Raw genomic sequence first — 27967 nt, 5'->3', positions numbered from 1 at the left:
TATTTTGGAAAAAAAACCCAAGTAATCAGAAACACTTGTTTCCCCAGGAAATAATCAGAAACACTTGTTTCCCTGGGTGATAGTTTGGGAAGATAGAGAAAAGGTGGAGCCTAGGTGAGAGACCTTTGTGCCATCTGAGCCACGCCCTCAAGGGCAACTGCGGAACTCCAGTCTCTTCCCCCTTTTCTTCCAGGCCATGAGTGAGCACGACCATTGTAAAATGCAAGCCAGACATAATGTGCTGTCTTGCCACAGCAACAAAGCCACAAGGCCAACCAGTCATGGACTAAAACTCTAAGGTGAGCCAAAGCAAACCTTTCCTAAATTAAGCGTCTCGGGCATTTTGTTGTTGCTATATATCACGACACAGGTGTGTGGGCTCTCGCAGATCCGTTGAAAGAAGATTCAGAGGCACCTTAAGAATGTATTTGGCCTTTTGACGGCTGCAGGGGGGTCCAGCCTCGAAGGACTGAAGCACCTTCCCTTGGCCTCAGGCATTTTTATTTCTCGCCATTACAGTTTAGCCAGTTGATTTCCATATGCTCAAAACACCCTGAAAGGGGCCCCCAACAATGCAATGCCAAGTGCAAATTCCTCGATTGGTCAGGTACCGCGGTTTTCCCGGTTTCCTGAATCAAGTTTTGCATAGGCCTTTGTATCCTTGGGAAACTCCAAGACAGGCTTCACACAGAGGACAAGAGAAACAAAAGGTGTCTGCTAAACAAAAGACAGATTAGGGCAGGTGCTGCTCTCTGGAGCCAGGCCAGGTGCAGCTCAGCAAGAATGCCACCACATTTTGTTAAAGTGACAGAAAGCTCCTTCAAAGCCTGACTATACATATCCACCTGGGGGAATTGACATCTGAGCAATCCTGAGGCCTCCAAAGTATGAATATACACACACAGCTAGCCACGGGGAAAATACCAAGTGTTTACCTGTTTTGAGAAAACTATATGCAAAAGGTAAAAATACAGCTGGGCGGTGGTGGCGCACGCCTTTAATCCCAGCACTTGGGAAGCAGAGCCAGGAGGATCTCTGTGAGTTCGAGGCCAGCCTGGGCTACCAAGTGAGTTCCACGAGAGGCGCAAAGCTACACAGAGAAACCTTGTCTCGAAAAACCATAAAAAAAAAAAAAAAGGTAAAAATACATAACCAATCATATATATTAGTTTCAAATATTTGTAACTCAACTCAAAACCCCTAAAAAGAGCTGAGACTATAAGCTTTGATATTATATCATTAATTACACTTTTAATTTAAATGTTATTTATGGGCTGGGGTTATCTAGCAAGCACGAGGCCCTGGGTTCCATCACTAGCACATATAAACCGGATGTGATAGCTCAAAACCATCTTCTGTGCGTCTCGGAACTTAAAGAGAGAAAGGCAGGACCATCTGAAGTTCAAGTTCATCCTCAGCTACATAACAATTGTGAAGCCAGCCTGGGATACATAAGTAAATATAATAAAATAAAATGTTATTCATAACAGTCTTAATTAAAATAAATTTTTTCTTTTTTTTTCTTTTTTTTCAGAGCTGAGGACTGAACTCAGGGCCTTGTGCTTGCTAGGCAAGCTCTCTACCACTGAGCTAAATCCCCAACCATAAATTTAATTGCAAAAACAACCTGTCTTGTAATAGAATTTACATGATATGTGAGGTTTTCAATCATGTAGTTAACAGCAGATATATATTAACTACAGTGCCTAAATCAGAGTATCATAGAGATTTAATATATTAAATCACCCAACAATAAAATAATACCTGCCTTGGAACTTACAAGAACACTTCATTTTATCAAATACAAAGTTCAAACATACTAAGAACAAAGTATCTGTTCATATGCCAAGGACCAAGGCTAGACAATAAATTAATCCTTTAAAAAGGAATAGGAACCATTAAATTTTCTTCTTGAGTTTGAGAGGCCCTCTTGAGTTTGAGAGGCCCAAGATCCTTATAGAATATACAGACAGCAGTGATGAAATTAAGTAAGGATTTTGGAAAGAAATCAAATACTTCATTCACCATTAATTCCACAATACATCTGTCAGCACAGCCAAAACCAGTTTAAGTATCTGAATGTGAATACTATATTTAGTAAAACATTACACTACAACTAACTATATCAGATACTGTGAAAATTTCTCTCTAGTACAGGGGTTTAGACGGAGCCTACAACATACAGTAGTCTACCAACTGCAGAAATGACCACAATAAGCAATCATCTCTGGCAGTATAGTTCTATGAAATGGCATGGCAATATGAAATATAAAAAGGACAGTGACATAACTGTAACTTCAAAACAGGAAGCAAAGATATAGAATAGTCATCTTACGCTGTACCCATTAGAAGCAGGATCTGCGGCTTCCGGTATTTATTGTAAGGTGATTTTAGATTGCCTACTGTTTGACAGATGCTGAATTACAGTGATTAATAAAACAAAAAGGCTCTCTGCAACAAGAGAACCTGCCTGCTACAGTCTTACAAACTTAATTAAATATGGCTTTTGGAATAAAGAGAAAAACTTTTACAAAAGGAAAACTTTCTAATTGAGAACTGTGCATATAAATAGTACATTAAAATTTAAGGGGATCATGTGGACTGGTGACTATTCCATGGCTAGTTCATTAATTATACTTCCTGTATATTGTCCCCAAGATATTCTTACATGCAAATTTTCTTTCAACAATCAAATATTCCATCTAATTTTGCATATGTCATTTTAAAAAAATGTTCCCATTTTAAAATCAGGACCTCAAAGACAAATATAAACAGTGACATCAGACACCTCTAACATCCCAGGGTCAGCATGTGTGATGGAGCTGGACACGGTTCTGTGCCAACTAACTTTCGTCATCTCTTTGTAAAGGTATTATCTCAATTTCTTTGGCTATCCTTTCGGCTAATGCTTTATTATTTGCTGCAATTATTCTCCGAGACATCAAATCAAATGGTCCACCTGAAATCAAATCAAATATAGAAAAGTTATACCCTGTAGAAAAACAGCCAGGAGACAAGCAAGTACACAGCTATATCTTATGGCCATGCTAACATTTTAATATATTCAGTTTTCTTTAAAAAAAAGAAATTCATCACCCAATGACAGCGTTTCAGCCTTGAGAGGATGTAAGTTTCTAGGCATCCTTTCTGAGTAAGTACCAATATGAGGGGCCTCAAGTTTAAACGCCACCCTCTCTTTCTGCTCCTTGTGGGCACTCCTCCACTTCTTCACTGTCTGAGCAGCTGTGGACAGACACACTCCTCCACTTCTTCACTCCTCCACTTCTTCACTGTCTGAGCAGCTGTGGACAGACACACTCCTCCACTTATTCACTCTTCCACTTCTTCACTGTCTGAGCAGCTGTGGACAGGCACACTCCTCCACTTCTTCACTGTCTAAGTGGTTGTGGACAGGTACTCACTCCGGATGTCTTTTACATGGCTTTCTTTCCACTTCCTGTTCCACTGTGCCATACTTCCTTGGTTACTGGTAAACTCTTGGAACTCAGGCTCATTTTCTCCAATTTCACCTTCTGCTCAGAGTTAATATTTAACTGACCTTGGCCAGAGCAAAAGGTGGTGGTCAAACTCCATTGTCCACTCTCACTATGGCCTGTTCAAAGTTCATGGTACAAGCCTCAGAGAAGAGCAGACCTTCCTGAAGCCTCTTTGGAGCTCCTGATGTTCCCACTTGAAGAGTCTCAATCATTTCTCATTATGTATTACCACTAGGCACCATCTTTGTCTCTATCTCTAATGTTTGATTTTATAGAAAATTATATAGCTTATTTTTCTATTAGGACAGGTTATCAACTGTGTGTTTTGTTTTCCAGAGCCCACACAGAGAGGAAAAGCCTAACAGATGTGAAGGAAACATGCTTTGGGGTGCCATGACTTCACCTGTCACATCCATCAGCACTCCACCCGCTTCGGTGACGATGATGCCAGCTCCTGCCATGTCCCAGCAGTGAATCCCCATCTCATAATATGCATCTGCGCCTCCAGCTGCCACAAGGCACATGTTAACAGCAGCTGTTCCAACACTCCGGATTCTACCATGAAAAATAAGATTAGAGAGGAAAACAAACCAAACAAACCCTCTCAAAAGAGGTATTCCTCTTTAAGGTCACTTTCAATGCCAACTGAGATTGCTTGCCTCAATCTAGAGCATAATTGTGGACAAAAGTATTCTCTATATACTTTAAACTTTCTCTATATAAAAATGTTCTCTATATACTTAAAGTATATAAAATTTACATATGAAGGCTGGGGCAATGGCTTAGAGGTTAAGAGCACTTGCTGCTCTTGCAAGGACCTGAGTTCAGTTCCGTGGCTTATAACCACCTGGAACTGCTGTGCCAGAGGATCTGATGCCCTCTTCTGGCTTCTGCAGTCACTCATGTATGTGGTGCACACACATATATGCAAGCAAACATTCCTACACACACACAAAAAGAAATCTCTTAAAATAATCTTGTCACTATGTACTATGTAAATCACGAATTTATCACAAAGCAACCATTTAATAAGACAAACACGACAGATAACAAAGACTTTAAGGGATAACAAAACAAAACAAAAAACAGCAGAGAGAGCCAGGTGTGACAGCACACACCTGTAGTCACAGTACTTGAGAGGCTGAAGCAGGACAGTGAGTTCAAGGCCAGCCTGGAGTACACTGTATCATTTTGTCTCAAAAAACAAAAATAGACAAACAGTGAAGAATAATGACCCTTGTGTACATTCCTGTGTCTAGACCCCAGCACCACAGTGCATTTATTTTGCACAGATAGCACAGTGCAATCTGTCTGCAGGTCGTGCAAAACACCATGCTACTGCTCACTGCCAACTGGAAAACATCATGCTTGTGCTTGAACCCACAACAGGAGCCTGGGCTCTGCATGAACATTCAGTCTTTACTTTTCAAAATGTCATTATTTTCTACAAATAACAGGAGCTTAAAAATGTTCAAAAAATATTAAGCGCATAACAAATGAAAGACTATGAAACTACTTTAAAGGAAACGGATGAGCAATGAGAATCAAGCTGTATACACTAGTACACACCTTAATCTCAGCACTTGGGCGGCCAAGGCAGGAGGTTCGTGAATTCAGGAAAAATCACGTATAAATAGTAAAACTGGTGGTCAAGTATTGGTCTTTACATATTAAGTTCAAGGCCAGCTAGGGCTGCAAAGTGAGACCCTCAAAAACAAAGAGGGCTGTCAAGATGGCTTAGCAAGTCAAGTTAACTGTCACCAAGTCTGACGACCTGAGTTCCATCTTTACAGCTCACAGTGGAGGGAGAATTGACCCCTGAAAGCTGTCCTGTGACCTTCATGGTTGACCTGTAGCATATGCAGAAACACCAGCACTGGTGTTTGAAGTGCTTATGTTAATGAGTATCTCTTTCACTAAGAAATAAACATGTTAGAGCAGCAGTTCCCAACATGAGGGCTGCACCTCCTTTGGCAAATCTCCATCTCCAAAAATATTTACACTACAATTCACAACAGTAGCAAAATTAGAGTTATGAAGTAGCAACACAATAAAGCCTGTTATAGCCTTACATACTTAATTAAGTATGGCTTTTGGAGCAAAGAGAAAACCACAACACAAGGAACTTCTTAAAGGGTCTCAATACTGGGAGCCAGTGCTCTAGAGTGTAGGTGAAGGAAGCTGAGGCTAGCCAGGAGGACCATCATGCGTTTGAGGCCAGCCTGGGCAGAATGGGACCGTCTCCAAACAAACACAGCAACAACCATAACAAAAAGGAGCCAGGGGTAGCCAGGCGGTGGTGGCGCACACCTTTAATCCCAGCACTCGGGAGGCAGAGCCAGGCGGATCTCTGTGAGTTCGAGGCCAGCCTGGGCTACCAAGTGAGTTCCAGGAGAGGCGCAAAGCTACACAGAGAAACCCTGTCTCGAAAAACCAAAAAAAAAAAAAAAAAAAAGGAGCCAGGGAACAAGGGAACATAATGTCTGTAAGGTACTTCAAAGTTTTACCCAAATTTCCCTTTTTAATTTTTATTTATTTGTTTGGTTTTTTTTGGGGGGGGGGGTTGTTGTTACTGTTGTTTTTGAGACAAAGCTTCACTAAATACTCCCGGCTGGTCTGGAACTTGCCACCTTCCTACTTCAGCCTCCTGAGGTTACAGGGGGTTCTACCCTATCTACTTTGAACTCCTTTGTTAACTAATATTTCAACCTCTGGAAATAAGGCAGAGATTCATTCTCTCAAAGTTTATATTTCTTCAAAAGTACTTGAGAATTGATGAATTGTGGGGTTTTTTTTTTCCTGTATCTTAAAAACAAAACCTAGCATCTTTCACAAAGCCAATTTTAAAAAAGGATGGGAATAACATGACACCCGTCGGATCCAAAGGGTACTCGACTCCCCCACAAAGAATGAACCCGCTGACTCATCTAACATTTGGGTCCAGGCCCAGCTCTCCCTGAACTGTAGGACTTCTGGTGGTTAGACAAAAGCCAACATCCCTCAGGAGCTTGTAAATCCAGCTCCCATATGCCAAAAGGAGTCATTTTCCTTACCTCTGGAAGAAGGGGCATACGCCTCCACTGACATACACTTGTGGCTACGTATCAAAGCCCATGCCAGCTTCCAGGCTCCCTCAGTCCCCACTCACAAGTACAAGTTGCACATTTCAAAGCCCCCATGCCAGTCTCTCGGCCCTTCCCCTGGCTGCTCGGCCTCCTTACAACTATTCTCACTGTGCTCTCTGTCTTTGTTTTCTCCCTCTCTCCACTATTTGCTCCTGCTCCCCAACCCTGGCAATGTTCAGTCTACTTCTTTTTCTCTGTTCTCGACTCCTCCAGATGCCCTTGGCTCTTTTTCTCTCATATCTACAATAAAAACCTTAACCATACAATGGAGCAGTCACGTTGGCAGTTTCTTTACTGCATCTCCCTCGAATAAACACCTCTGATTTGGAGTGCGTTTTACAACTTACACTTCAGTTTCATATCAAGTTTAATGAACTAGCAAGAAGAGTCAATCCAATTCTAAGTAACAAGTTTTAGCATATAAAGAAAGGTGAGCTGAGCACGATGGAGATGCCCAGAACCCCAGAACTCAGGAGGCTCAGGCAGGAGCACTCTAAGTCTGACACCACCTTGGTCTACGCAGTAAGACTCTGCCTGAAAGGAAACAAACTGAAACCAAAACCCAGGACAGGCTGCTTCCCTACTTCTTAAGGGAGACAGGGACACAGTAGTTCAGAGCTCAAGTTCTGCAAAGAATGACCAGGACTGCTCACAAGTAAGTTCTTGTGCCCTACCACTCAGAGGTGCCTAACCCAAGGGTGCACAATCATCCCCACCAGGGGAACTCCTGCTGGCCTCTGGCGGACATCGAGGGCTCTTGGGCAGGGGTTCGGCAGTCAGCAAGGGCTTGTTCTTCTCGCACCTAAGGATCACCTAAGACATCACTCTGCTGGCAGTGACACCGTGACCCAGATTCTGCACTGTATGCTCCGAACTGGATCTTCATCCGCTCCTTCTAGAGACTGAGTGTGCCTAGGAGGGAAGAGAGCTTGCACCACATCAAAAGATCTAGGTCTGCTCTCTCGCTCAGCTACTTCACAACTTCTTCAAATTTTCAGTTTTTGTCATGAAAGTGGGGACAACTTATCTTAAACTACAAATGCAATGACTACAAATGATATATTAGTAAAAAGTACCATGTTTATTATAAAACTGCTCTTCTCTGGGCCTGTCCGATTTGAATCTACACAAAACTGTAGACTGAACAGGAAATACCATGAGACTACATACGATTCTTGTTTGTAACTTGATTGTGCAGTACTCAAGTGTGAACCCTGAAGATGACAGTGTCATGTCACAATCTTCAAACGCTGGACACATCCGCATTAATGCCCTCAGATCAAGCAAGTGATTCATCATAATTTACTTTATCTCATGCCTGTCGTGACCTCCTCAGGACCTGGCTGGCTGGTTTACCTGTTCCTGTCAGTCAGACAAATCATGACTTTCAGATCTCACTTTTTTCTATGAGCAATTCTAAAATGGCACTGAAAACACACAACAGAGCCCAGAAAGGAGTGAGACAACAGAACTTATCTTTGCTAACACCTTCCTGGTTCAACTACTAAAAAAAACAACAAAAACCCAAAATCAAAACCTAAAAGTTATTTTTTTATTTCAGCCAACAGCAAACAAAAAGCTAACATATAAGCCACTTGAAGCTGCTTTACAGCCATTTTACTGCCCAGGGTTAAAGTGCCAACTTTCACACAGCCAACTGGAGCACAAGCTTTGAAAGGGCACATTGTTCCTGCCTCAAGGTCATTATGCCTTAGGCCTTTAAAGTTTCATGTTCTGGGAGGTTCCATAGCTAGGTTACAAAGCTGCTCATTTACCTTACACATTACTACGCAGACCAGATTTATAGTCCCAAATCATAGTTTGTAGCATGGTCAAAATGTACTTGGAACATCTTAACTCCTAAAAGAGAAGTTACATATTGAAGAAAGAATGATCTGGAAGCCAGGGCTGTGGTTGTTTCTCCATCTAGCTGTGTGATCTCCTATGTCTGAACCTCTCAACTCAGCTATAAAACAAGGCTGGGTTACTCGATGGTCCTTGATGAGTTCTGAGTCTATGCCCAATGACACTTCAGGAGAAAAAGAGTATTGACAATCAGCAATAGGATAAAAGCCTAAATTCCTCGTCATTCAGGAGCTTTTTTGCATTCTTTGAAATGAGCTTTCACTATGCAGCCCAGCCTCCTTGCCTCAGCTTGCTCAGTACCTGGGATGACAGAGAAGTGTTACAGAGCCTGGCTTCTCGTTCATTTGACACAGTCTCTTCTTATCTAGCTCAGGCTGTCCTTGAACTATTCTCTACAGTCCTCTCATCTCAGCTTCCTAGAGGCCCAGGTTACAGGCATGCTCTACCATCCCAGGCATGCTCTACCATCCCAGGCATGCTCTACCATGCCTTGCTTCAGTGGCTTTTGTAATGATTATTTTTACTCAAACAACTATAATAAAGGTCAGAAAAACGCTACTTGTATAATAAACACCTGTATGAAGTTTAAGGGACATCAAATCACTAGCTTTTCCTAAAATGTCTAGGGTAAGTACTTGCTTCAAAAACAAAGAAACAAATAAACATTTTTGAGCTAGGGTCTCACTATGTTCTCCACTGAAAACCCTAACTTCCAGAATCAAGCAATCCTACTGCCTCAGCCTCCTAAGTGGGCAACGGTATCATCATACGCCATCATTCCCAGCAATATTCACTTTCGGCTTATTTACTTATAAAACTCATTATTACCGAATGTCTCTGAAGTTGGACATGAGTGTAAAACATATAACCAACCCTAGCACTAGAGACTGAGGCAGGAGGATGACAAATTCCAGGCTAGCCTGTGCTACACAGTGACATCCTATCTTAAACACAAAACAAAGCAACATTAAGAACATTAGAAAGATTTAATACAAAAGAAATTTGCTAAAAATGTAAGCATTTATAAATACAAAAATTTTAAAACAAAGCAAAGAATTCATAAAATAAACACAGTAACTACAGAAAATACAAACAGCTATCACAACACAATACATTAATAGCTGTGTCTATTAAAAACATTCAAAATTGACTTATAAATTCAAACTCCATTCTGTTTTATGCAAGAGATATGTTTAAACGGAGAGACAAAAACAGAGGGACAAGGCTAGACATTGTGGCACACACCTCTCAGCCCAGATCGAGGAGACTGAGGCACTGGGGAGGCAGAGGCAGCAGGACTGTGAACTCAAGGCCTGCCTAAGATACACAGCAAAATCATGTTGTAAAAATCAAAAACAAAACAAACAAAATTCATCTAAAACCATGAGGAAGATATCTAAGGTCAAGATATCTAGTCTCCACACAAGCACAACAGACATAGACACATGTTAGAGCACACTCACACACTCACACACAACACACACACACACACACACACACACACACACACACACACACACAAATTCCTTTAGAAAGTGAAATTAGCTGCAAGTTTGGTGGGAGTGAGAAGGCTTACCCATGGATGGGAATGGAGCAAAGCTTTTCCATGTTGGAGAGAACGGTCCGTAAAGTCTCTGGCTTTCTGGACGAGCCAAACTCAGTCACCAAGAGTGATTTGCTAATATCTGAAAAGGGAAGTTATTTCAAATAAACCACAAGATGTCAATAACCAAAACTCTAGAAGAAATCTGACACAACTCAGAAAAAAATGAGATATTTAAATTCTTTTTCCAAGTTTTGTCAAACGTTTTTCCAAGCTTCAAATATTAAAAAACTTATAAATTAGGTATGGTGCTCGACACAACTCTGTAATTAAAAAAATAAAAATAAATCATTTAAAAAATAACAACAACAACAAAAAGAAATGAACTAAAAATATGCCCTCAACTTAAGTGTTTAAGAGAAAGTTTATGGCTGGGCATAGTGGTGCCCATCTTTAATCTAAGCACCCAGGAGACAGAAACAGGCAGATCTCTCAGTTCAAGGCCAAGCTGGTCTACACAGCCAGTTCCAGGCAAGAGCTACAGTGAGACCTTGATTCAAAACCAAACAAAACAAAATCAGAAAAGAAGGAAGGAAGGAAAGTAGGTAGGTAGGCTGGTTAGTTATGAAACTTACGAAAATCTGCAAAGATTCCAAAATCAAAACTGTTTGCAAGTTTAAAGTACTTACAAAACTGAAAGGATCCTTTATGAAAGAAAGGTGACTTAAAATGCCAACCAAATGTCATATTGAAACAGTTCAAACACCAATGTCTACCTCAATGAGTATGCATGTATGTATACACACACACATACACACAAACTTAGCTTCATACAGACAGGGTCCACATTCACAGACTTAACTCCTCTCAGATGGCAACACCCCTCCCCTGCCCCACAAAAAAAGAAACCCTGTATCCACTGAATATGGAAACTTTTCCCACATTATCTCCCTAGGCCATAGAGTATAACAACCATTTATACAGCATCAATACTGTATTAGCTGTAATGAACCTAGAGACAAAGAAAACAAGGGTATGTGGACAGGTTATATGCAACTACATTATTTTATATGAAGGACTTGACCCTCACATAGACTGAGAAACTACTGGGTATCATTCTTAAGGATTCTCAGGTGGTTTTGCTTGTTGGGAAAAGGTACAGATTTTTTTTCTCTGGTAAAGGTTTGTACAAAGCATAGGTTGCCCAAGAACTGGCTTTGCCCAGGTTGGCCTCAAACTCCTGATCCTCCTGCCTCTACTTCCTGAGTGTTGGGATTCCAGGAATACGCCCCTATGCCCAACTGATCTCAGCTTTAACTGCATTATTTATGATTTATTGGCCAATAATGGGCTGAGTGGCATCCAGTCAAGTGCAGGAATTCTAGGAGACTGAGATAGTGTGGCTGAAGCACGAAGTCACGAGCCTCAGAACAGGAACCTGACTGACATCAACATCTTTCCTTTGACATCATCTGATACTGCGTGCACTTGCTCAATGACACCTGCTTTTCCATGTTTTATCACACTAAAAACTGAAGTCAGGAGGGAAAAGGAAACAATAATACAATCTTGGGTCAGCTAATACTCGCTACGTCCAGAGGTTAACATACAAATATGTAATTACAAGCACACTTGGCCAAGGGTACCAAGTGCCGGAAGACACACCTACCTTCCTGTTGTGAGACCCGAAGCTTCTGCCCATTACAAAAGGCACCTTTTCCTTTCCTGCCAGTATACATCTTATCTTCCACACAGCTATACACAACTCCAAACTCCATCTGCATGGGAAAGCAAGGCTCTTTTAGCAAATCTGAGTTTTTTCAATTAATTGAATAAAGTATCAAGAACATCTAGTATATTAATAAGATGAGCAAACGCTCGACTGTAGCCCAAACACAGCAGGTCATCAGACCTCAATCCTTAGCTCCCCTCCCACTCAAGTCCAGACACAGAAAACACACTGTCCCTCTCTCCTAACCTCGGATGGAGGCAGCTTTTTGTATTTTCTACAATGAACCCTGTGTCTGCCTGCATCAGGATCCTTGCTCATCCCTTCTCTGACAAACTCCATCCACGGGTCCTCCTTCTCTTCTGGTAACTTTTCACATCCTTATTGCTCATTTGAATTCTTGCCCCCTACACTTTCATGCTGAATTTAATAGCTAACAGAAAGGTACTGGGAGGTGTGGCTTTTAAGAGGCATCTGCCTTCTACCATGTAAGGATTCAGCCTTCTTCCTCTCCAGCAGCCTAAGACGCACAGCCTCAGAAGAGAATGGTTTCACCAGACACTAACCTTAAACCCCAGCTTCCACTGTGTGCCGATGTACTTATGTTTATTCACCCAGTCTCCTGGGTTCTATTAAAGCAGCCCCTTCACTATCAAAGAACAAAAGGTCTACATTTTGTACTTTCTAATCTTCTGCTGACACCCTGCAGTCTGAGTTCTGTACTGCCCAGTCAGTCTACTGTAACTATAATAAATCTCTGCTGACCCCCAAATGCTAGAGATGGACAGCCATCCTCAAAGCTCTTCAATACTTAATTTAAAAGCTCCATGTTTCCCTGAGGTGTCCTTTAAAAGTTGACACCTCAGGCTTTCTACCCATCTTGCACGGCGTCCATTTCCCTGCTAGCACTTAGATTCTCACGGTGCCTTCAAATCCACAGATTCAACTATTAAGAATAATTCTGGCTCCCATAAATCCCACCACAGGGGTCTACGCTTTGTAACTGTCTTGCAGAAACCTCTTGCAAAGAGGTCAAAATCATATCAACTTTGCCAAACTGTTCTTTCTGATAAAACTCCTTTTCTTCTTCTTCTTCTTCTTCTTCTTCTTCTTCTTCTTCTTCTTCTTCTTCTTCTTCTTCTTCTTCTTCTTCTTCTTCCTTCTTCTTCCTCCTTCTCCTCCTCCTCCTCCTCCTCCCCCTCCTCCTCCTTCTTCAAAGCTGGCAAATTTCTAATTTTCTAAGTGGCAACTAACACAGCCAACTTCTAAGATGCCTTATGTTATGAACAGTCCCCCATTGCACTGTGGACAGAACTGCTTATATCCTCCTCTGCCTTCCTCTACATGTTACCTTTACCTGGTGACACACCTGACCGTAACAAACTAAGGATTCAAAAGTAGAGACCACTTTACGCTCTGGCTGAATCTGTGCTAAAGGCTTATTTAGGACCACCTGGTGCGCTATGTGACCAACGCAGCCAGTAACCAAGAGCTTTGTACTAACATGTTTTTAGTGTGTGTGTGTGTGTGTGTGTGTGTGTGTGTGTGTGTGTGTGTGTGTATACACATGCCGTGCATGCACATTGCTAGCGATTCACCTCAGAGGTTTATATATGCTAGGCAAGCACTCTACCACTTAGCCTTGGGTTTTTATTTCAGAAATTTCTGAACTATATTTTTGTTCATATTGATCAAATGCAGTGCACAAGCTCCTTGAAGACAGCAGCCGAACAGCCAAACAGCAGGGAACGAACAAAAAGGGACCACAGCAGCCAACGATTTCACTCTACTGGGTTTTGCATGTAAGAATTCAATTATGTCTACGTTCCTAAACACACCCTAATTCCAGCCATCCTTCAGCCCCAGACACCTCACTGCCTTTCAATGGCTCCCTTCACTAACATCATGAAGACATGCTTAGACATGTCCCACCTCGTCTCTGAGACATTTTAGTCACGTTAACTCCTGTCATAGCTACGTGTGTCATAAGTATGATGATGATTTGTGTTTCCTTTACTTGTGTTCACTTTCTCTTTCCAACTATGTCTTCTCAGGAAACAACCTTATCCACTGGAAATGCATGTGAAGATGTCCCCAGTCTTGTAGCTTATGTTCACAGTGATGTGGTGGCACAAACCGAACACCAGACAGATTTACTTTTTCTCAGAAAAGGAAAGCAAGATATTTTATGAACCATACATTTAAGACATACCTGTTTATTTACAACGAAGCCAATAGAAACAGCTACAAAAGGAAACCTGAAAAAAAAAATACACAAACTAACCAAGACAGAATTTAATTTCAACAAGTACTTATAAGATTATTTCAAATTAATTCTCATGACCCTGAAGATGGAATATGTCACGAGTTATACATATAAATGGGAGAAAGAGGCAACACACACACACACACACACACACACACACACACACACACACACGATGCTTCTACAGACATTAACATGACTGAAAGGGTCATAAGGAACTGGCAACAACATCACTTCCAGAAAGGGATCCTCAGTCCCAGGGCGACAGAGTGGGAAGAAAACTGCACTGCACACCATCCATCCCACAGCTCCTTATGTCAAACACTGTAAGAAAAGTAACTATGTACACGCTTGGTTTTCAAAATACAAATTCAAAGTTCCTTAACACTGGTCACAGTTAAAAAGAAAACATTCCTTTCAGTTCCCCCACAAGCAATAAACCAGGGAGGAAAAATTATTCATTCCTATTCTGACATGGAACTAGGAGCTGAATGTTAGAAAAATAAACACAGTTAGCCAGTGATTTTCACAGTTTCTAGTTTGCACACAGATATTTTATATTCTCACATATTAAGAAAATCAGAATTTTTAAAAAAAATTAGGCAAAATAGGTTCAAACATAACTGAAATAAGCTTAAATACTGATGAAAATAAGCTTAAGTATTTAACATGGAATTTTTATTTTAATAAAAACACATTACAACCTTTTGATTTATTCAATGTCTCTCAAGTAGCTTCCATATTTAAAAGGTACGGTGCCTTGTCACATGTGGATTCTATGCCTTACAGCTTTATAGACTTTAGTAACTGTCTACGCAGCATACTCACATGTGTGCACACACAGTTACAAGACAACTTATCCTTACCAGGCCAAGCACTATACTTAGTTCTTACAAAAGTGTACAACAAGAATCCCAGAGAGATGTAACTCTATGAAGCAGGTGCTATTAATATGGACATTTTACAAGGTCTTTTTAAAAACTAAGGTATCACTAGGTAGTTTATGCTAGCCTGGAATTCAATGTGTAGCCCAGGCTTGTCTCAAACCCATGATCCTCCTGCCTCCACCTCCCAAGTGCTAGGATTATACTATCATACCCAGGGTCATAGTTTCTGTCAATTTGACACATACCTAGACTTATCTGAGAAAAGGAAATCGCAACTGAGGAACTGTCGACATCAAACTGGCCTTTGAGAATGTCTGTGGGGCATTATTTTAATTACTAATTGATGTAAGGGAGGCCAGCCCACTGTGGGTGGTGCCATCTCTGGGCAGGTAGGCTTGGGCTACAGAAGAAAGGTAGCAGAGCAAGCCAGGGGAAGCAAGCCAGTGAGCAGTCCTCCGTGGTTTGTACCTTGGCTCTCTCAATGGTGAACTGTAAAGAGTAAGATGAAATAAGCCCTTTCCTCCCCCAAGTTGCTTTTGGTCATGGCTTTATCACAGCAACAGATAACAAACTAGAACATTTGGATTTTAAGCATTTTTAACCTTTATTTTTATTTTATGTGTATGGGTGTTTAAACATCATGTTCATGCAGTGTCTGTGCAGATCAGAAGAAGGTGTTGGATCCCACGGGACTGAAGTTCCAGATGGCTGTGAGAGGTCATGTGGGTGCTGGGAATCTAATCTGGGTCCTCTGGAAGAGCAGCCTGTACCCTGAGCCATCTCTCCAGCCTGGTTTTACGTAAATTTTAAACTGAGGCTTAGGAAGACTAACTGCCCTCAGTCACAAAGCCAATAAATAAGCTGCAGGATTTAAATCTCAGTCTGTTGAGTCTGTAGATCTCAACACCCACCCCCTTTTAGTGCCTCTCTTTTCTCTTAGAGTGAACTCATTGTACACAGAGTATTCCATCAGTGACCTGTACCAATTCCTTTACTGACCTGAGCACCCATGTCATTCCCTCATATGTTTATATAGTCTTCCCAGGAAGAAAAAGAATGGCGACCAGGCACAAGTCCATACAGTACCCTTCCTTCACTTCCTCCTCATCTTAGAAAACACCTGCATAGGAAATGTAGCTCCGCCGCTACATTTTATATAGTTTCTTAGAATAAAGAACAAAAACAACTTATACAGCTTCCTAAAGTATGTATCGCCTTGCACAGAGAATCATCCAGTTAACAACAACAGTGATTATATTAAAATTAAAGGTATACCTATGTACAAAGTTGGTCGTCCCATCAATAGGGTCAATGATCCACGTGGGGTTGTCTGTGAAGACCGTCTTTTCCCCAGCCGCCACCGATTCTTCCCCAATGAAACTGAAAGCAAGAAACACAGACTTCTAACCTCTAAATTAGAGTCAGAACTTTAAGCTTCATTTCCTTAGCTACAGGGTCTACCATGAAACACAAGCCAAGACTAGACTATTGTTCTATTGCTGCTCTCTCTTTCTTTCTTCTTTCTTTTTTTTCCTTTTTTTTGGTTTTTCAAGACAGAGTTTCTCTGTGTAGCTCTGGCTGTCCTGGAACTTGCTTTGTACATCAGGCTGGCCTTGAACTCACAGAGATCCACCTGCCTCTGCCTCCTGAGTGCTGGGATTGAAGGAGTGCACCACCATCACCTGGCCCATTTTCTTTCTAAAAATAAAACACACACACACACACACACACACACACACACACACATACACACACACACACACACACACACACACATACATACACACACACACACATACACACACACACATACATACACACACACACACATACACACACACACACACACACACACACACACACGTGATAAATATGACAAAGCTCTACTTTCCCCAGAACAAAGGCATGTAAAACAGTACAGACTCCTACATTCTAAATGCAATGCTGGCATAAATGCAGGATCTGAGAAGGTCCTCCTTAAAATGAGAAATTAAAGAAATACAGTGATTTCAAAAGTGAGAGCACAGGGAGGGTGTGGCTGCAGTGCCTAAAATCTCAGCACTCTAGAGGTATAAGTGAAATCATGAATTCCTGGAGAGCCTGGGCAAGACTGAGACTTTGTCTTAAAATCAAACCAATTGAAATAAATAATAAAAGGCCACGGATTCTCTAGTACCTATCAAGATGTAGAGTCCACATAACACTTTCTTTTGAGTGTGACACTGACTTCTAATCCACAGAACACAGCAGGAGTGACAGTTGAATGGCCTTATTACTGGCCTGGTGGTTCCCATCTTGTTCACACCGCTTCTCCCTCCCCATCCCGGGAGAAGCCAGCTTCTACGTAGCTCTGAGAGGATGCCACAAAAGTGCCGAACTGGGGAAGCTGCCAGGAGACAGCCCCAGGGAGCTGCAGCTGCCAGCAGCCACAGATGTGAAGGGATACTCCCAACCTACTGGAGCCTTGGGGACTGCACCTCTGGACCACTGACTGAAACTTCCAGAGACCGCAGCCAGGGCCATGCGGCCCAGCTACTCCCATCTTCCCAACTCTGGCGAAACTGTGACGCACTATGTCCGTCATTTAGAATTATTTTAATAGTAGTAATAGATAACAGAGAACAGTCAGTAAGTTAACGTGACTAGAAACTACCCGCCATGACTGTGTACAACAACTATAAGTTGATTTTATAAATGGTGTCTGAGTTCATTAGTTTCTTCTCTGTTTTCTTTTTTGAATTTTTCATTGTTTGACATTGAACTGTCCTAATAAATATTTGTCCTCTTTCTCTTACTTCTGTTTTATTAGAAGGAAGTATGTTCAGTCACAATTTTAAATATTGTTCCTTCTCAGTGGCTAAAAGGCTGATAATGGCTGATGCCACAGGAGGAAGAAGGAACAGAACTATGAGGATAGTTTTTCAGAGGATGGCTTTTAACTTCTTAAAGGTCTGGGGATCAGACTCGGGGACTTGCACATGCAGAGTGCTCTACTGCTGACCTGTTTCCAGCCTGGAGTTTCCTGAGACAGGCTCTCACTGGGTGGCCCTGGCCGGCTACACATCCCCATGCCTCTTAACTCCATCTCCCCAGTGTCGGAATTAGGGGCATCTGCCACCTTGCCTGGCTGACAACAGTGTTTCTGCTAAATTCCTGTGTCTGCGCAGAGTCCTGACTTTAGGATTTTCTCTCAAACTTCCCAATGCTACCATTTCTCTCACACGTAAGGGACTCTGCAATGCAGGAGTTTAACTGAGCTTTTCTACTGTGCCTGCAGCAGCAAAATGCCTCCACCATCTAAGAAATCCAAAGACCCCCTCTTCCCCCATTCCTAGAACCACAGTTCAGGCAATCGACCTAACTCAGCACCAGGGGCTCCTTCTCAGGATTTGGAATCTTAACTAATGAGGTACAAATATCTAAAAGACTGGTCAGAAACAGTCAATGCCGTCAGTCAAGATCAAGACCGCACACACTATCCAAAGCAATGGCCCAGACATCACCCACAGGTGTGTCTTCTTCCTACGCATCAGCCTGAGCTGCCCAATAACTCAAATAGACTCCTTTCCAAGCTTAAGTCAACTTACAAATCTGTACCTAGAAGCAATACAGGCCTCATAGATTACAACTTAGGCTTACTTTTATCACTTTAAATTGGTGCAAGAAATACCTGTGAGATGGGTACTTTTCCTTTATAGAAGAGAGAAGCATCTGTTCAACTTTCTGGTCAGTAACCGTTACCAAGTCAGCTGGAGAACTTTTAATCATAACATTCATCTCATTTTTTAGAGCTTCACAGATCATCTAAAAAGACATTTTTGGTAAGCAAGTAAAAAATATGTAAGTAATTTTAAACCAAACAAAAAGGTACATTATAAAAATAATTTCAAACATTCAATCAGTCTTACATAATGTTCTTAATTTTTCTTTCAAAAATGTCTATGAAATAAGTCATTTTAGTGTTATGACCTTCTAGGTAAAATATTACATAATTTCATATCCTATTTTAGATTCAGGACTGTCATCACAAAAGCTTAACAATACACACTGGAAAATCCAGCTGGGGATGTCATGTAGTGCCAGTGCCTGCCTAACATGCACACAGTCCCAGGTTCCATCCATGACTCCACTGTAGTTAAAGCGTTTAGTAAGATGGAATTTTCCTTCCCGAACAAGGCTGTCCTGCGGTCTCTACACACATCACACTCCGGCAGGGAAACTGTGGTTCACACATACCTCTCCAGCTCGTCTTGCGAGGGTGACCGCATAGTCCATGCACTCCTGCCAGGGGTCGGACATCTTCTAAACACATCCAACACAGGGAAGCACAACACAGTTACAAACTCTGCAAGCACTCACTGACACAAGCGGCTCCATTAGAAACTCACTTTGATTTTGATTCAGCCCTTCCCTGGTTTACAGTTCAACATTTTTGCCCAAGATAAAGGCCCAGTAAACATCATTTTGAAACACCGCATATTTCACCTCTATAGTAGAAAATGTTTGTTACTGTTGTTTGAGTCAGTGTCTCACAGTCCAGGCTGGTCTCAAACTCAATAAATAGCCAAGGATGACTTTGAATTCCTGATGCCCTGCCTCTACTTCCCAAGTGCTAAAATTAAAGACATGTGCCACTATACCCAACTTAATAGAAGAATTATCAAAGCAAAAACATGTTCTATGAAGTTGTCTTCCAAAGTGTCCACATAGTATCGCATTTGGGAAGTGGCCATACCTTATCATATTGTGGAGACAGCAGGGATCCAATTGAAGCTTAGGTAGGTCAAGATGTGATTAAGAAGTAGTCTAAAGGTCAGGTATATGAGTGGGGGGCGGAACAAGAAAAGAACTCCAGGAAGGCTGAAATCAAGGCAGGTTTAAAGACAAAGGAGCAAAAGATGTCTGTGTTAACTGAACTCCGGGAAGCTAAGTGCTTTGCACATGGAATTTTTTTTTAATAAGGTTGTAAAGGTGAAGAATTTAAGGCATACAGATTAGAAATAATTTGCCCAATGTTATACAGGCAGATTTTACAGAATGTATACTCAACTCTGATTTGAAAGTTCCTTGCTTTCCATTACAGCATTCTGAGGGAAAAAAACTTTAGGCCTAAAAATATAATTATAAAAGCAAAGGCGCCATTTACCTCCTAGGCTTCAGGGAGGGGGAATTATAACCATGTGACTTGCCAGCTTTCTGCTGGCCGCTAGAGACCCACCACAGGCCTGACCACAGCTAACAGGAGTTCTTCGCACAGAGAGGCATGGGAGCGGTCATGCTCAGAAAAGGTGGCCTTCTTTATAAAGCCACACTAACTCTGTCTGCTGCACAACAGAGAGCAAGTGACGCCGTGCTTCCTCTTTAAGAGCATCTGGACTCTCTGCCTCACTGCACAGGAAAAGCAGCACAGGGACACGGAGCAGATGGACAAGTGTCTACTGGCTGCTGCTCCCTTCTCCTTGAGACAAGGTGGGCTTCAAATGCTTGACCGTCCTGGCTCAGTTTTCAGAATGCTGGCTGGGATTACAGCCATAGGCCATCGTGACTACATGCCTTTTCCTTGTGATACAAGCATTCAAGTATCTGTAAAAGACTACTCTAAGTTGTAGAACAAACTGCTTAGTGCTCTTCAAGAATGGTTTCTACACTATCAACCTTGTTCTTAGTCCACTCTTCTCACAACTCAACTGTCTTGGGCTGGGCTTCCTCACCAGAAACTGCTCCTGCCTCTCACATGTCACCTTGTGACAACACTAACCACTAACAGAACACCTACCGATTCCCCAAGACTGTTTCAAAAGCTATCCATCATATCTTCAAGGAATTATCCAGCCGAATAGATATCAACCAATAGACATTTGCAGAAAAAAAAATGCTGTTGCTATACAGCATTTGGTCATTTGTATGCATACTACATCTTTTCAACCAGTCTGAATATATTTCTTGAGGAAAGGGGGCTGATAAATGAAATCTTCTGAGGTGCCCTGAAATTTACAGGGTCCACAACAGGGAATAAGGGAAGTCAATTAGGTAACAGTTGTTGGGGTTTGTTCTTTTTTTGTGGGGTAGGGGTGGGGGCAATAAAAAAACCTGTGCGTTGAAATCCAAAAATACCGTTAGCTATAAATCTCAGACATACTTTTTACCCTTGTTGTTTTTACAAAATGTGCCCCAAGTCTTGGTCTTTTCCTAGCTGGTATATGTAAATGGCTCAATAAACCCTTTTATTTCAAAGACCTCTTTGCCACAAGACTTGCTCTCATGGGGGTTATATTCTAGCAGCCTTCACTTTGGGAACAAAAGTCATACAGACTTTAAACTGTCTCTATCCTGTACAGCCACTCCGCTCCCGTCTCTTGTCCCCGCTCCTGACCCAAGACATCACCGGACCCGGGCCTGTCCATCCCTAACCCTGTGATTTCGGGACCCAGGGAACTTGCCATATAGATCCCTGAGGGTTTCTGCAAAGTCGGGCGTATTCTGCGACATAGAACCCCGGAGATCAATGAGGATGGCCTGGCGAAGCCGCTCGGCTGTTTCCGGAGTACTCCGGAAAGCAGAGCCGGGAGGAGGGCCCGGCCACCGCCCCGGCCCAGCATGGGGCAGCTCGCCTGCAGCTCGTCAGAGCCTGCGCCTCGGCCACCGAATACCGCTGCACGGGGATGCAGGGACAGAACGGACTTACCTCGTGTGAGCGCGCACTGCGAAGCTCAACTGCCGGGGTCGGGCTCGGCTCTTCCGGAGGTAACGGGGCTGCTCCGACAGGAAGTCCCGCCCCTTGAGGCCTACGGGCGGGGACCGGACGTCTAGAAACCCCGCCTTCACGTCTGGACTCCGCCCGGAGTTGCCAACCTGGACGTCCTTGGCGTTGGGAGGGCTGGTCTGGTTGAAGTTGGTGTATTCTGGCATTCTCCTGCATACCCTTTCTTCTCTAAGAACCCCCTCTTTATTTTGCAAATCTCCACTTTCGTCTTTATTCGTTCATGTTTTCCCATTTCCCTTTCTCCCATCTGGTCCTTGAGTTCCATCCTGCTCTTTGGTCACAGATAAATTGGAGTTGTGACTGTCACTGTGCAGCTCTTAGTTGCTAAACTTGTATTAGGTAAGCCTAAAGGAGATTTTAAATTTTTGATAATTGGCTCTCGGCACCAACTCTCTTTGCAGTAATTCACTTAGATACCGGTTGTTGTTTGTTGAGGGCTTGACATGCTGCAGGCAGGTGGCTCCCCACCTGCCCCAACCCTCAGTTTTAAGGATAAAGCCTGGGGCTTTGTAAATAGCATACAAGCACCCTATCGTGGAGCTACCTTCCCAGCCATGGATTTTTAACAGTGTCCCATTATGTAGCATAGGTTGGCTTCTCAAGTCTTTGATCCTCACGTCTTCACTTCTGGAGTTCTCCGGTTACAGGCATGTGCCACCACACCAGGCAGCAACTGTGTTCGTACATGCCTATACATAAGTGTTGCAACCATTTCATGAAGATTCTCTTCATACAGATCATGAAACTGAGGCTTGGAGAAATTAAGGGATTTGTCCCAAACTCACACAGCATGAGCACAGCTCCCTGACTCCAAAGTCCACATACAGAAAATATATATGGGTCAACCAGGTTGCTCCATACGGGCAACAGAAGCTAGTGTATAGTTTTTTAAAATGTTTCCTCACATGAAATGGTAGGTCAGGTATGATGGCAGGCATGTTACTTTTAAGTGGAAAACTCTACACATATGACTTACCCACAAGAGGACCACAGTGTTCTTGCATAATTGCTTGTGAATTCATTGCTTCTCTTGATTTAATCAAAAGACAAGAAATTGTTAATGATGTGCAACATGTCTCAGAGATGAGTGGCAGGAATGATGAATCCAACTTGTAAACCTCACGAAGAGCCAAAACTTGTCTTTGCTCTTCTGAAGAATGCTATCTTAAGAAACTGCCTTGGATACCTCTATCAAATACTTTCGGCTTTTTTTTTTTTTTTGATTTTTCAAAAAGGCCTTCAAGAACTAGATTTCTGGGTTATCCATTGTCAACCACTTTAAAAAAAAATCTTATCAAATGTATGCTGACAGACATGGATATGTGAACAAATGGAATTCCCTAGGCCTTTGAGGAAATAGCATCTTTAAACCTTTCATGAGTGAGAGTTGTCCCACTGTCTTGAAAATCATTGTAAGCATTTTGAAGTAAGATAAATGAGGGACTGAATACAGGATTTCTTCACATTAAAGCTGTCACTGGCTTCCTCCATCAGATGAGCAGGAACTCCAGTTCTGTTTTCTTCAGAACTCAGGTTCTTCAGCACAAACAGTCCTTTCTGTTGCCAGGTGATTTCTGAAAGTGACATGCACAACAGTGTTTGATTCCACGATGGCCGTGCTGCGAGCCGGTGCCACAAAGTCCAAAACCCTGTTACTGAGTGTGTGAAAGTTGGTTCCGATGGTCGTAGAGACATCCATACATGACAAGAGAAAAACTCGGAGATGGTAGAGATTTTAAACACACACACACACACACAAACACACACACACACACACACACACACACACACACACACAGATAGACAGACAGAGACAGACAGACAGAGACAGAGACACAGAGAGAGAGAGAGAACATGAAGCCTCTGTTGATCTCTGGGTTTTACAGATTAAAAACTGACACACTTTCAGTGTCATAAGGTTGATCATAAAGCACAACTAGAAAGGCAGGTCTCCTGACTTGCAATTGGCACATTATGCTCACTAAGAGGTACCTAGTTAAGTTTGTATTACATAAATACACTTATATATTGAGCCTCTGAATGGACCTTTCTGTCTGAAGGAGTCCAATACTCCAGGGAGGCAATCACTGTTTTTAAGGTCAGGACAGCCACCCGTCATCATAGCATCAGGTCTTTTATGAATCCTGTTTTTGATACACTAGACTTAGTGATATAAGAAAGAGCAGATTTGTCTATCTTATGTCAGCAGAAAACAGAAGTTCCCAGGACTACAGCACTATAGGCAGGAACACTGACAGGAAATTATTAAAGGTTTAGGCTCCAAACATAGCTATCTGACATTTCAAACCACCAGTATGCATCTGTCAGTGTCAACAGTTTAAACTTGAACAAAGCAGTAATAATAGCTAACTCTGTGCTCTGCTAAGCAAGCACAGTAGACGTGTGGCTGAATATCATTCCCAGGACAATCTAATGGAGTTGACATCATTATTTCCACCTTTTTAAAATAAGGGAACTGGAATATGGGATCGTTATTTTGCCTTCAACAACAAGAAAATAGTCAAATAGAGAAAGGTATATCCTTAAGAGTGTTTTTTTGTTTTTGTTTTTGTTGTTTTGTTTTTCCTTAATGGCTACATTGTCTTAGACAAGAATACAGACTGGTCTGCTCTTAAGTACTAAAAAATGCATCGAAAATTTCAGTTATAGATTTTGATGATGTAGAAATCTATCCCATGAAGTGCATGTAGAAGTGTGTGTGTGTGTGTGTGTGTGTGTTTATTTTTTCAGTGTTACAATCCAGGGCTTCAAATATGCCAGACAAGCACTCTTGCTGCACACCCCTGACCAAAGACTAATTGATTACTTTTTGAAGCATGGTCTTCATATGAGTCCTAGCTTGTGCTTTAACAATCTGTTTGAATAAGCATTTGGAAAATTTAGTGCTAATATGATAGAAAAACATCAAATGGGTTTCATGCTTAAAGATGAGTAAGGAGATTAAACAGAACAGAAATTGCTATAAAACAGCCAGTCTGGCTTACACAAGGTATATCCTTGAGACACTAAACCTCTGCTTTACCAGAAGCAAAGACCTGTATAATACAAAAGCTTGTGCCTTAGGCAGAGCCAAAATCTGAGTCAAAAGGAACCTACAAAATGGCAAAGACACATATGTAAAGAAGTGGTAGGGAGCAAACCGGAAGCTGATTAAATTCAGAGTGGAGGGTAATAATACCTTTCTGGGGAATAGGAGCTTTATGCATGTAGCAAACAGGCTTCTTTGCAGGGAAATTATGCCATCCAAGTTAAACTTTTATAAGATTAATATTACTGACTAGAGTTAGGAGAAAGAAGCCAAAGCCAGTTTGGAAAAGTCTGGAGAAAGAGCAATATATGTGTAACAAGAGCAATAGCCCTGGGAATGGGGAGGAGGCTGGTGCAGGTAGTAGATGAACATTTTGCAATAATGAGGTTGACTGTTTAAAAAAAAGGACAGAGGAGGGAGGAGATGTCCTTTCCAGATGAGTGGCAGTGCCTTTGGTGTGGAAGATGGAAGTCAGAAGCACGTGTGGCTGTGAAAACAGAGCTGCTGTGTTTATTCAAGACAGGCTGTTTCCAGATGAGCTAGTGGGAGGGCCAGATAGGAATCTGCCTGCTCATTCCCCAAATCAGCATGTGCTGCTCCATCCAAAGAGCCTTCTTTCCTTAAAAACTTAGGACATACAGGATTTACTGGTTATTTCCATTGCTATTCCTCATTAAGAGGTTGTAAAATCATTACCAAACTAACACACTGCAAGGGATCTTAAGCTCCCTTCTCAATATGTACTGTAGCAGTCACTGGGTGCTTACTATGGATAACGTGTGTGTGTGTGTGTGTGTGTGTGTGTGTGTGTGTGTGTGTGTGTTATATAACATATACATATAAACATATATAACATTTAACATATACATATTATACACACCTATATGTTACACAAATATGTAAAACATACACTAAGTATTAGAAGAAATAATCTCACCTCCCATGTCAAGCTTTTAGCCAGATGAGAGATGACTTTAGAGCAAGCATTATTTAGGCATAGTTTGAATCTCCCACAGTGTCTCATAATTGGGAGTGCTGTAAGTTTTAGACTAAAGGAGTGTTTTCAGTTTTTGTGCTAAGGGTTCCTCTTTTCTTACACTTGTAAACCAGAAGGAGCAGTAACATTTCACATCCAGAACACATGGCTACTATAAAAGGAGCTACAGAGGCTTCATATGCCTTGGACTGTGAAAAAGAGAGCTGAATAATGGCCAGGGCTAAGAAACTGTTCAATATCCCGCTTTCGATAGCAACTGTTTTGCAAACAGGAAGAGGCAGCATAAAGACTTTAGCAAAGGAATAGCCAAACGTAAAGCCCAGTGCAGGAACCAACAGCCCCAGAAGAAGCACATCTAGGTTAGCCGTTCTCAGAAACACCATTCCCATCCTGAAAGCCACATAGATCCCGACAAACATTAAAGTCAAACTCAGAGGCCGAACTACTCTCTCTAAACAGACTGCTTTCTCAGGAGTCCTGTGCTTGATGACTACACCCACCGATATTGGTATAAGGACGAAAAGGAGTGTAGACACGATCTTTAAAACAGGAATGTGAAATATACCTGCTAATCCTAATAGCCTACTATATAAGTACGAATTGACAGGCATCATTATCAGGGCCAGGGATGTTGATGTGCAAGTCATCAAAATGGCCAAAGTGACATCTCCTTCCAGAAGGAGAGCAAAAAGATAGCCCCCAGCTCCTCCTGGGCATGTGCAGGTCATTACAAATCCAAAAGCTTGTGCTTTGGGCAATCCCAAAATCTGAGACAGGAGAAAACCACAGAATGGCATAAGAAAAAACTGTGTGACTGCCCCAAGAACTACCGGCCGAGGTCTCTTCCATACTGTTTGAAGTACCTGGAATTCAATCTTGCAGCCAAAGGCACATTTATTTAAAAAGAACATCGATAAAACAAGCAGCAGGATGTATCTATTGACATGCATAGGTGCCTGGAAGAGGCTGTCTTCTGTCTGTTCGAGCACTCTGACTTTAATATTCTTTATCTCTTCAATGAGTCTTTTTTGCCTACCTTGGGAATCCCAGAGTTGAATGGTCAGATTCGTCTCTCCTGGGAAAGTCATTAGGCGGATGGTAAAGTCTGTGGCGTCCAGCGAGGTCTTGGTCACATTCACCACCTGCAGCACCGTTGGATCGTCTGATTTCACAAAAAGGTAGCTGGAGCTAGGCTGTTTATCTTTATAACTGGACCTTACAACGACAGTTTCTTCTGCCTTAGCAAATGACAGTATTTCAGTATTTTGTATGTTCTGAAAACCGAGAAACGACTTCCTTGCTTCTCCTGGGGTTACCAACAAAAGTAGGATTACAAAAACTTTTCCAAACATTTTGAAAGGTTAGAGCAACCACATGTGGCAACTCGGTTTTTTCAAAAAACAAAAAAGACCATTCTTCTTGCCGGTCTTCAGTGGCAGAATGCATAAATGGGAGTTAGGTAACAGCTGGGGTTTGGTTGGGTCAAGGTCCAAGAGGAGGAACTGCTGTACTTCAAACGAATATAGATAGAGCCATCTAGGGAGTGACACAACCAGTTTAACTTGTAGTCAAGAAAAATGAGAAGTAAACCCTTGCATTTAACAGGTGTCCCTGTCACAAAAACCTAATCTCTCTTCCTGAGTTCCTTATTACCTGAGGATAAACTCTTGGAGTTATTATTCTTTTAGTTCTCTTTTGTCCTAAGGAACATAATAAAATGAAAGCAGCTGGGGCGGCGGCGGGGGAGGGGGGGTTCCTAAGATAGATACTAATGCTTGGGAATTCATTATTACTATTCCATAAAGTCAGAAGCAAACAGCATATCTAATGCTGCTGTGACAGGAGAGTGTGTAGTCGGGAGAGAGGAGGAGGGGAGGGGCTGAGGGAGAGGAAGAGGGAACGATGTAGGGGAGAGGGAGGGATGGGGGACAGAGAAAGAGAGAATTAGTGAAAATTGGCACATGAAAGAAGCCAGTTAGCTGAAAGACTGGAATCCCCTTCCTACTAAGGCTGTCTTCTAACAGAGCATGTACAAAAAAAACAAACGCCGTGTGGGGCAAATGTGCCAATCTGCTCTGAACAGGTGGCACTGAACTTCTAACCCTTCTCCAGCCCTGGCCCACTTCCATCGATTTTCCTGTCACCATCCATGTGTCCCTCCCTAGTTCAATTCCTTGTTCAGGGTCACAAGCAGTTGGAAGTCGATGCAGGTGCCCTATGCACCCTGATTCACACCTGTAACACT

At 42.1% G+C, this 27967-nt stretch overlaps 2 protein-coding genes across 5 annotated transcripts; both read right to left on the bottom strand.

The window, feature by feature from the left end:
- Positions 1-1142: 1142 nt before the first annotated feature.
- Impa1 (inositol monophosphatase 1) lies at positions 1143-21706 on the bottom strand. Of its 4 annotated transcripts, none has more exons than XR_009377508.1 (10): positions 21599-21706; positions 19150-19215; positions 18584-18717; positions 16189-16293; positions 13973-14018; positions 11701-11809; positions 10065-10173; positions 3901-4052; positions 2789-2959; positions 1143-1442 (listed from the first exon to the last, which is right to left on the bottom strand). XR_009377508.1 is itself a non-coding variant. In XM_059253939.1 (10 exons), exons 3-10 carry the CDS (start codon positions 19210-19212, stop codon positions 2844-2846), a joined length of 834 nt encoding a protein of 277 aa, XP_059109922.1. In that variant the 5' UTR covers positions 19213-19215; positions 19649-19773; positions 20060-20767; the 3' UTR covers positions 1777-2843. The 4 variants fall into 4 exon arrangements, 3 of the variants coding, with proteins under 3 accessions (XP_059109922.1, XP_059109919.1, XP_059109921.1); XM_059253939.1 differs by lacking the exons at positions 1143-1442; positions 21599-21706 and adding exons at positions 19649-19773; positions 20060-20767 and having other exon boundaries at positions 1777-2959; XM_059253936.1 differs by lacking the exon at positions 1143-1442 and having other exon boundaries at positions 1777-2959.
- A 4063-nt stretch (positions 21707-25769) lies between these two features.
- On the bottom strand, positions 25770-27074 carry Slc10a5 (solute carrier family 10 member 5). Its single transcript, XM_059253935.1, has one exon. It carries the CDS (start codon positions 27072-27074, stop codon positions 25770-25772), a length of 1305 nt encoding a protein of 434 aa, XP_059109918.1.
- Between the last annotated feature and the right edge of the window lie 893 nt (positions 27075-27967).

This window comes from Peromyscus eremicus, chromosome 2 (genome assembly GCF_949786415.1).
Source record: "Peromyscus eremicus chromosome 2, PerEre_H2_v1, whole genome shotgun sequence".
NCBI lineage: Eukaryota > Metazoa > Chordata > Mammalia > Rodentia > Cricetidae > Peromyscus > Peromyscus eremicus.
Note: the sequence above shows the minus strand (reverse complement) of the source record. Positions and strands in the feature narration are given on the sequence as shown.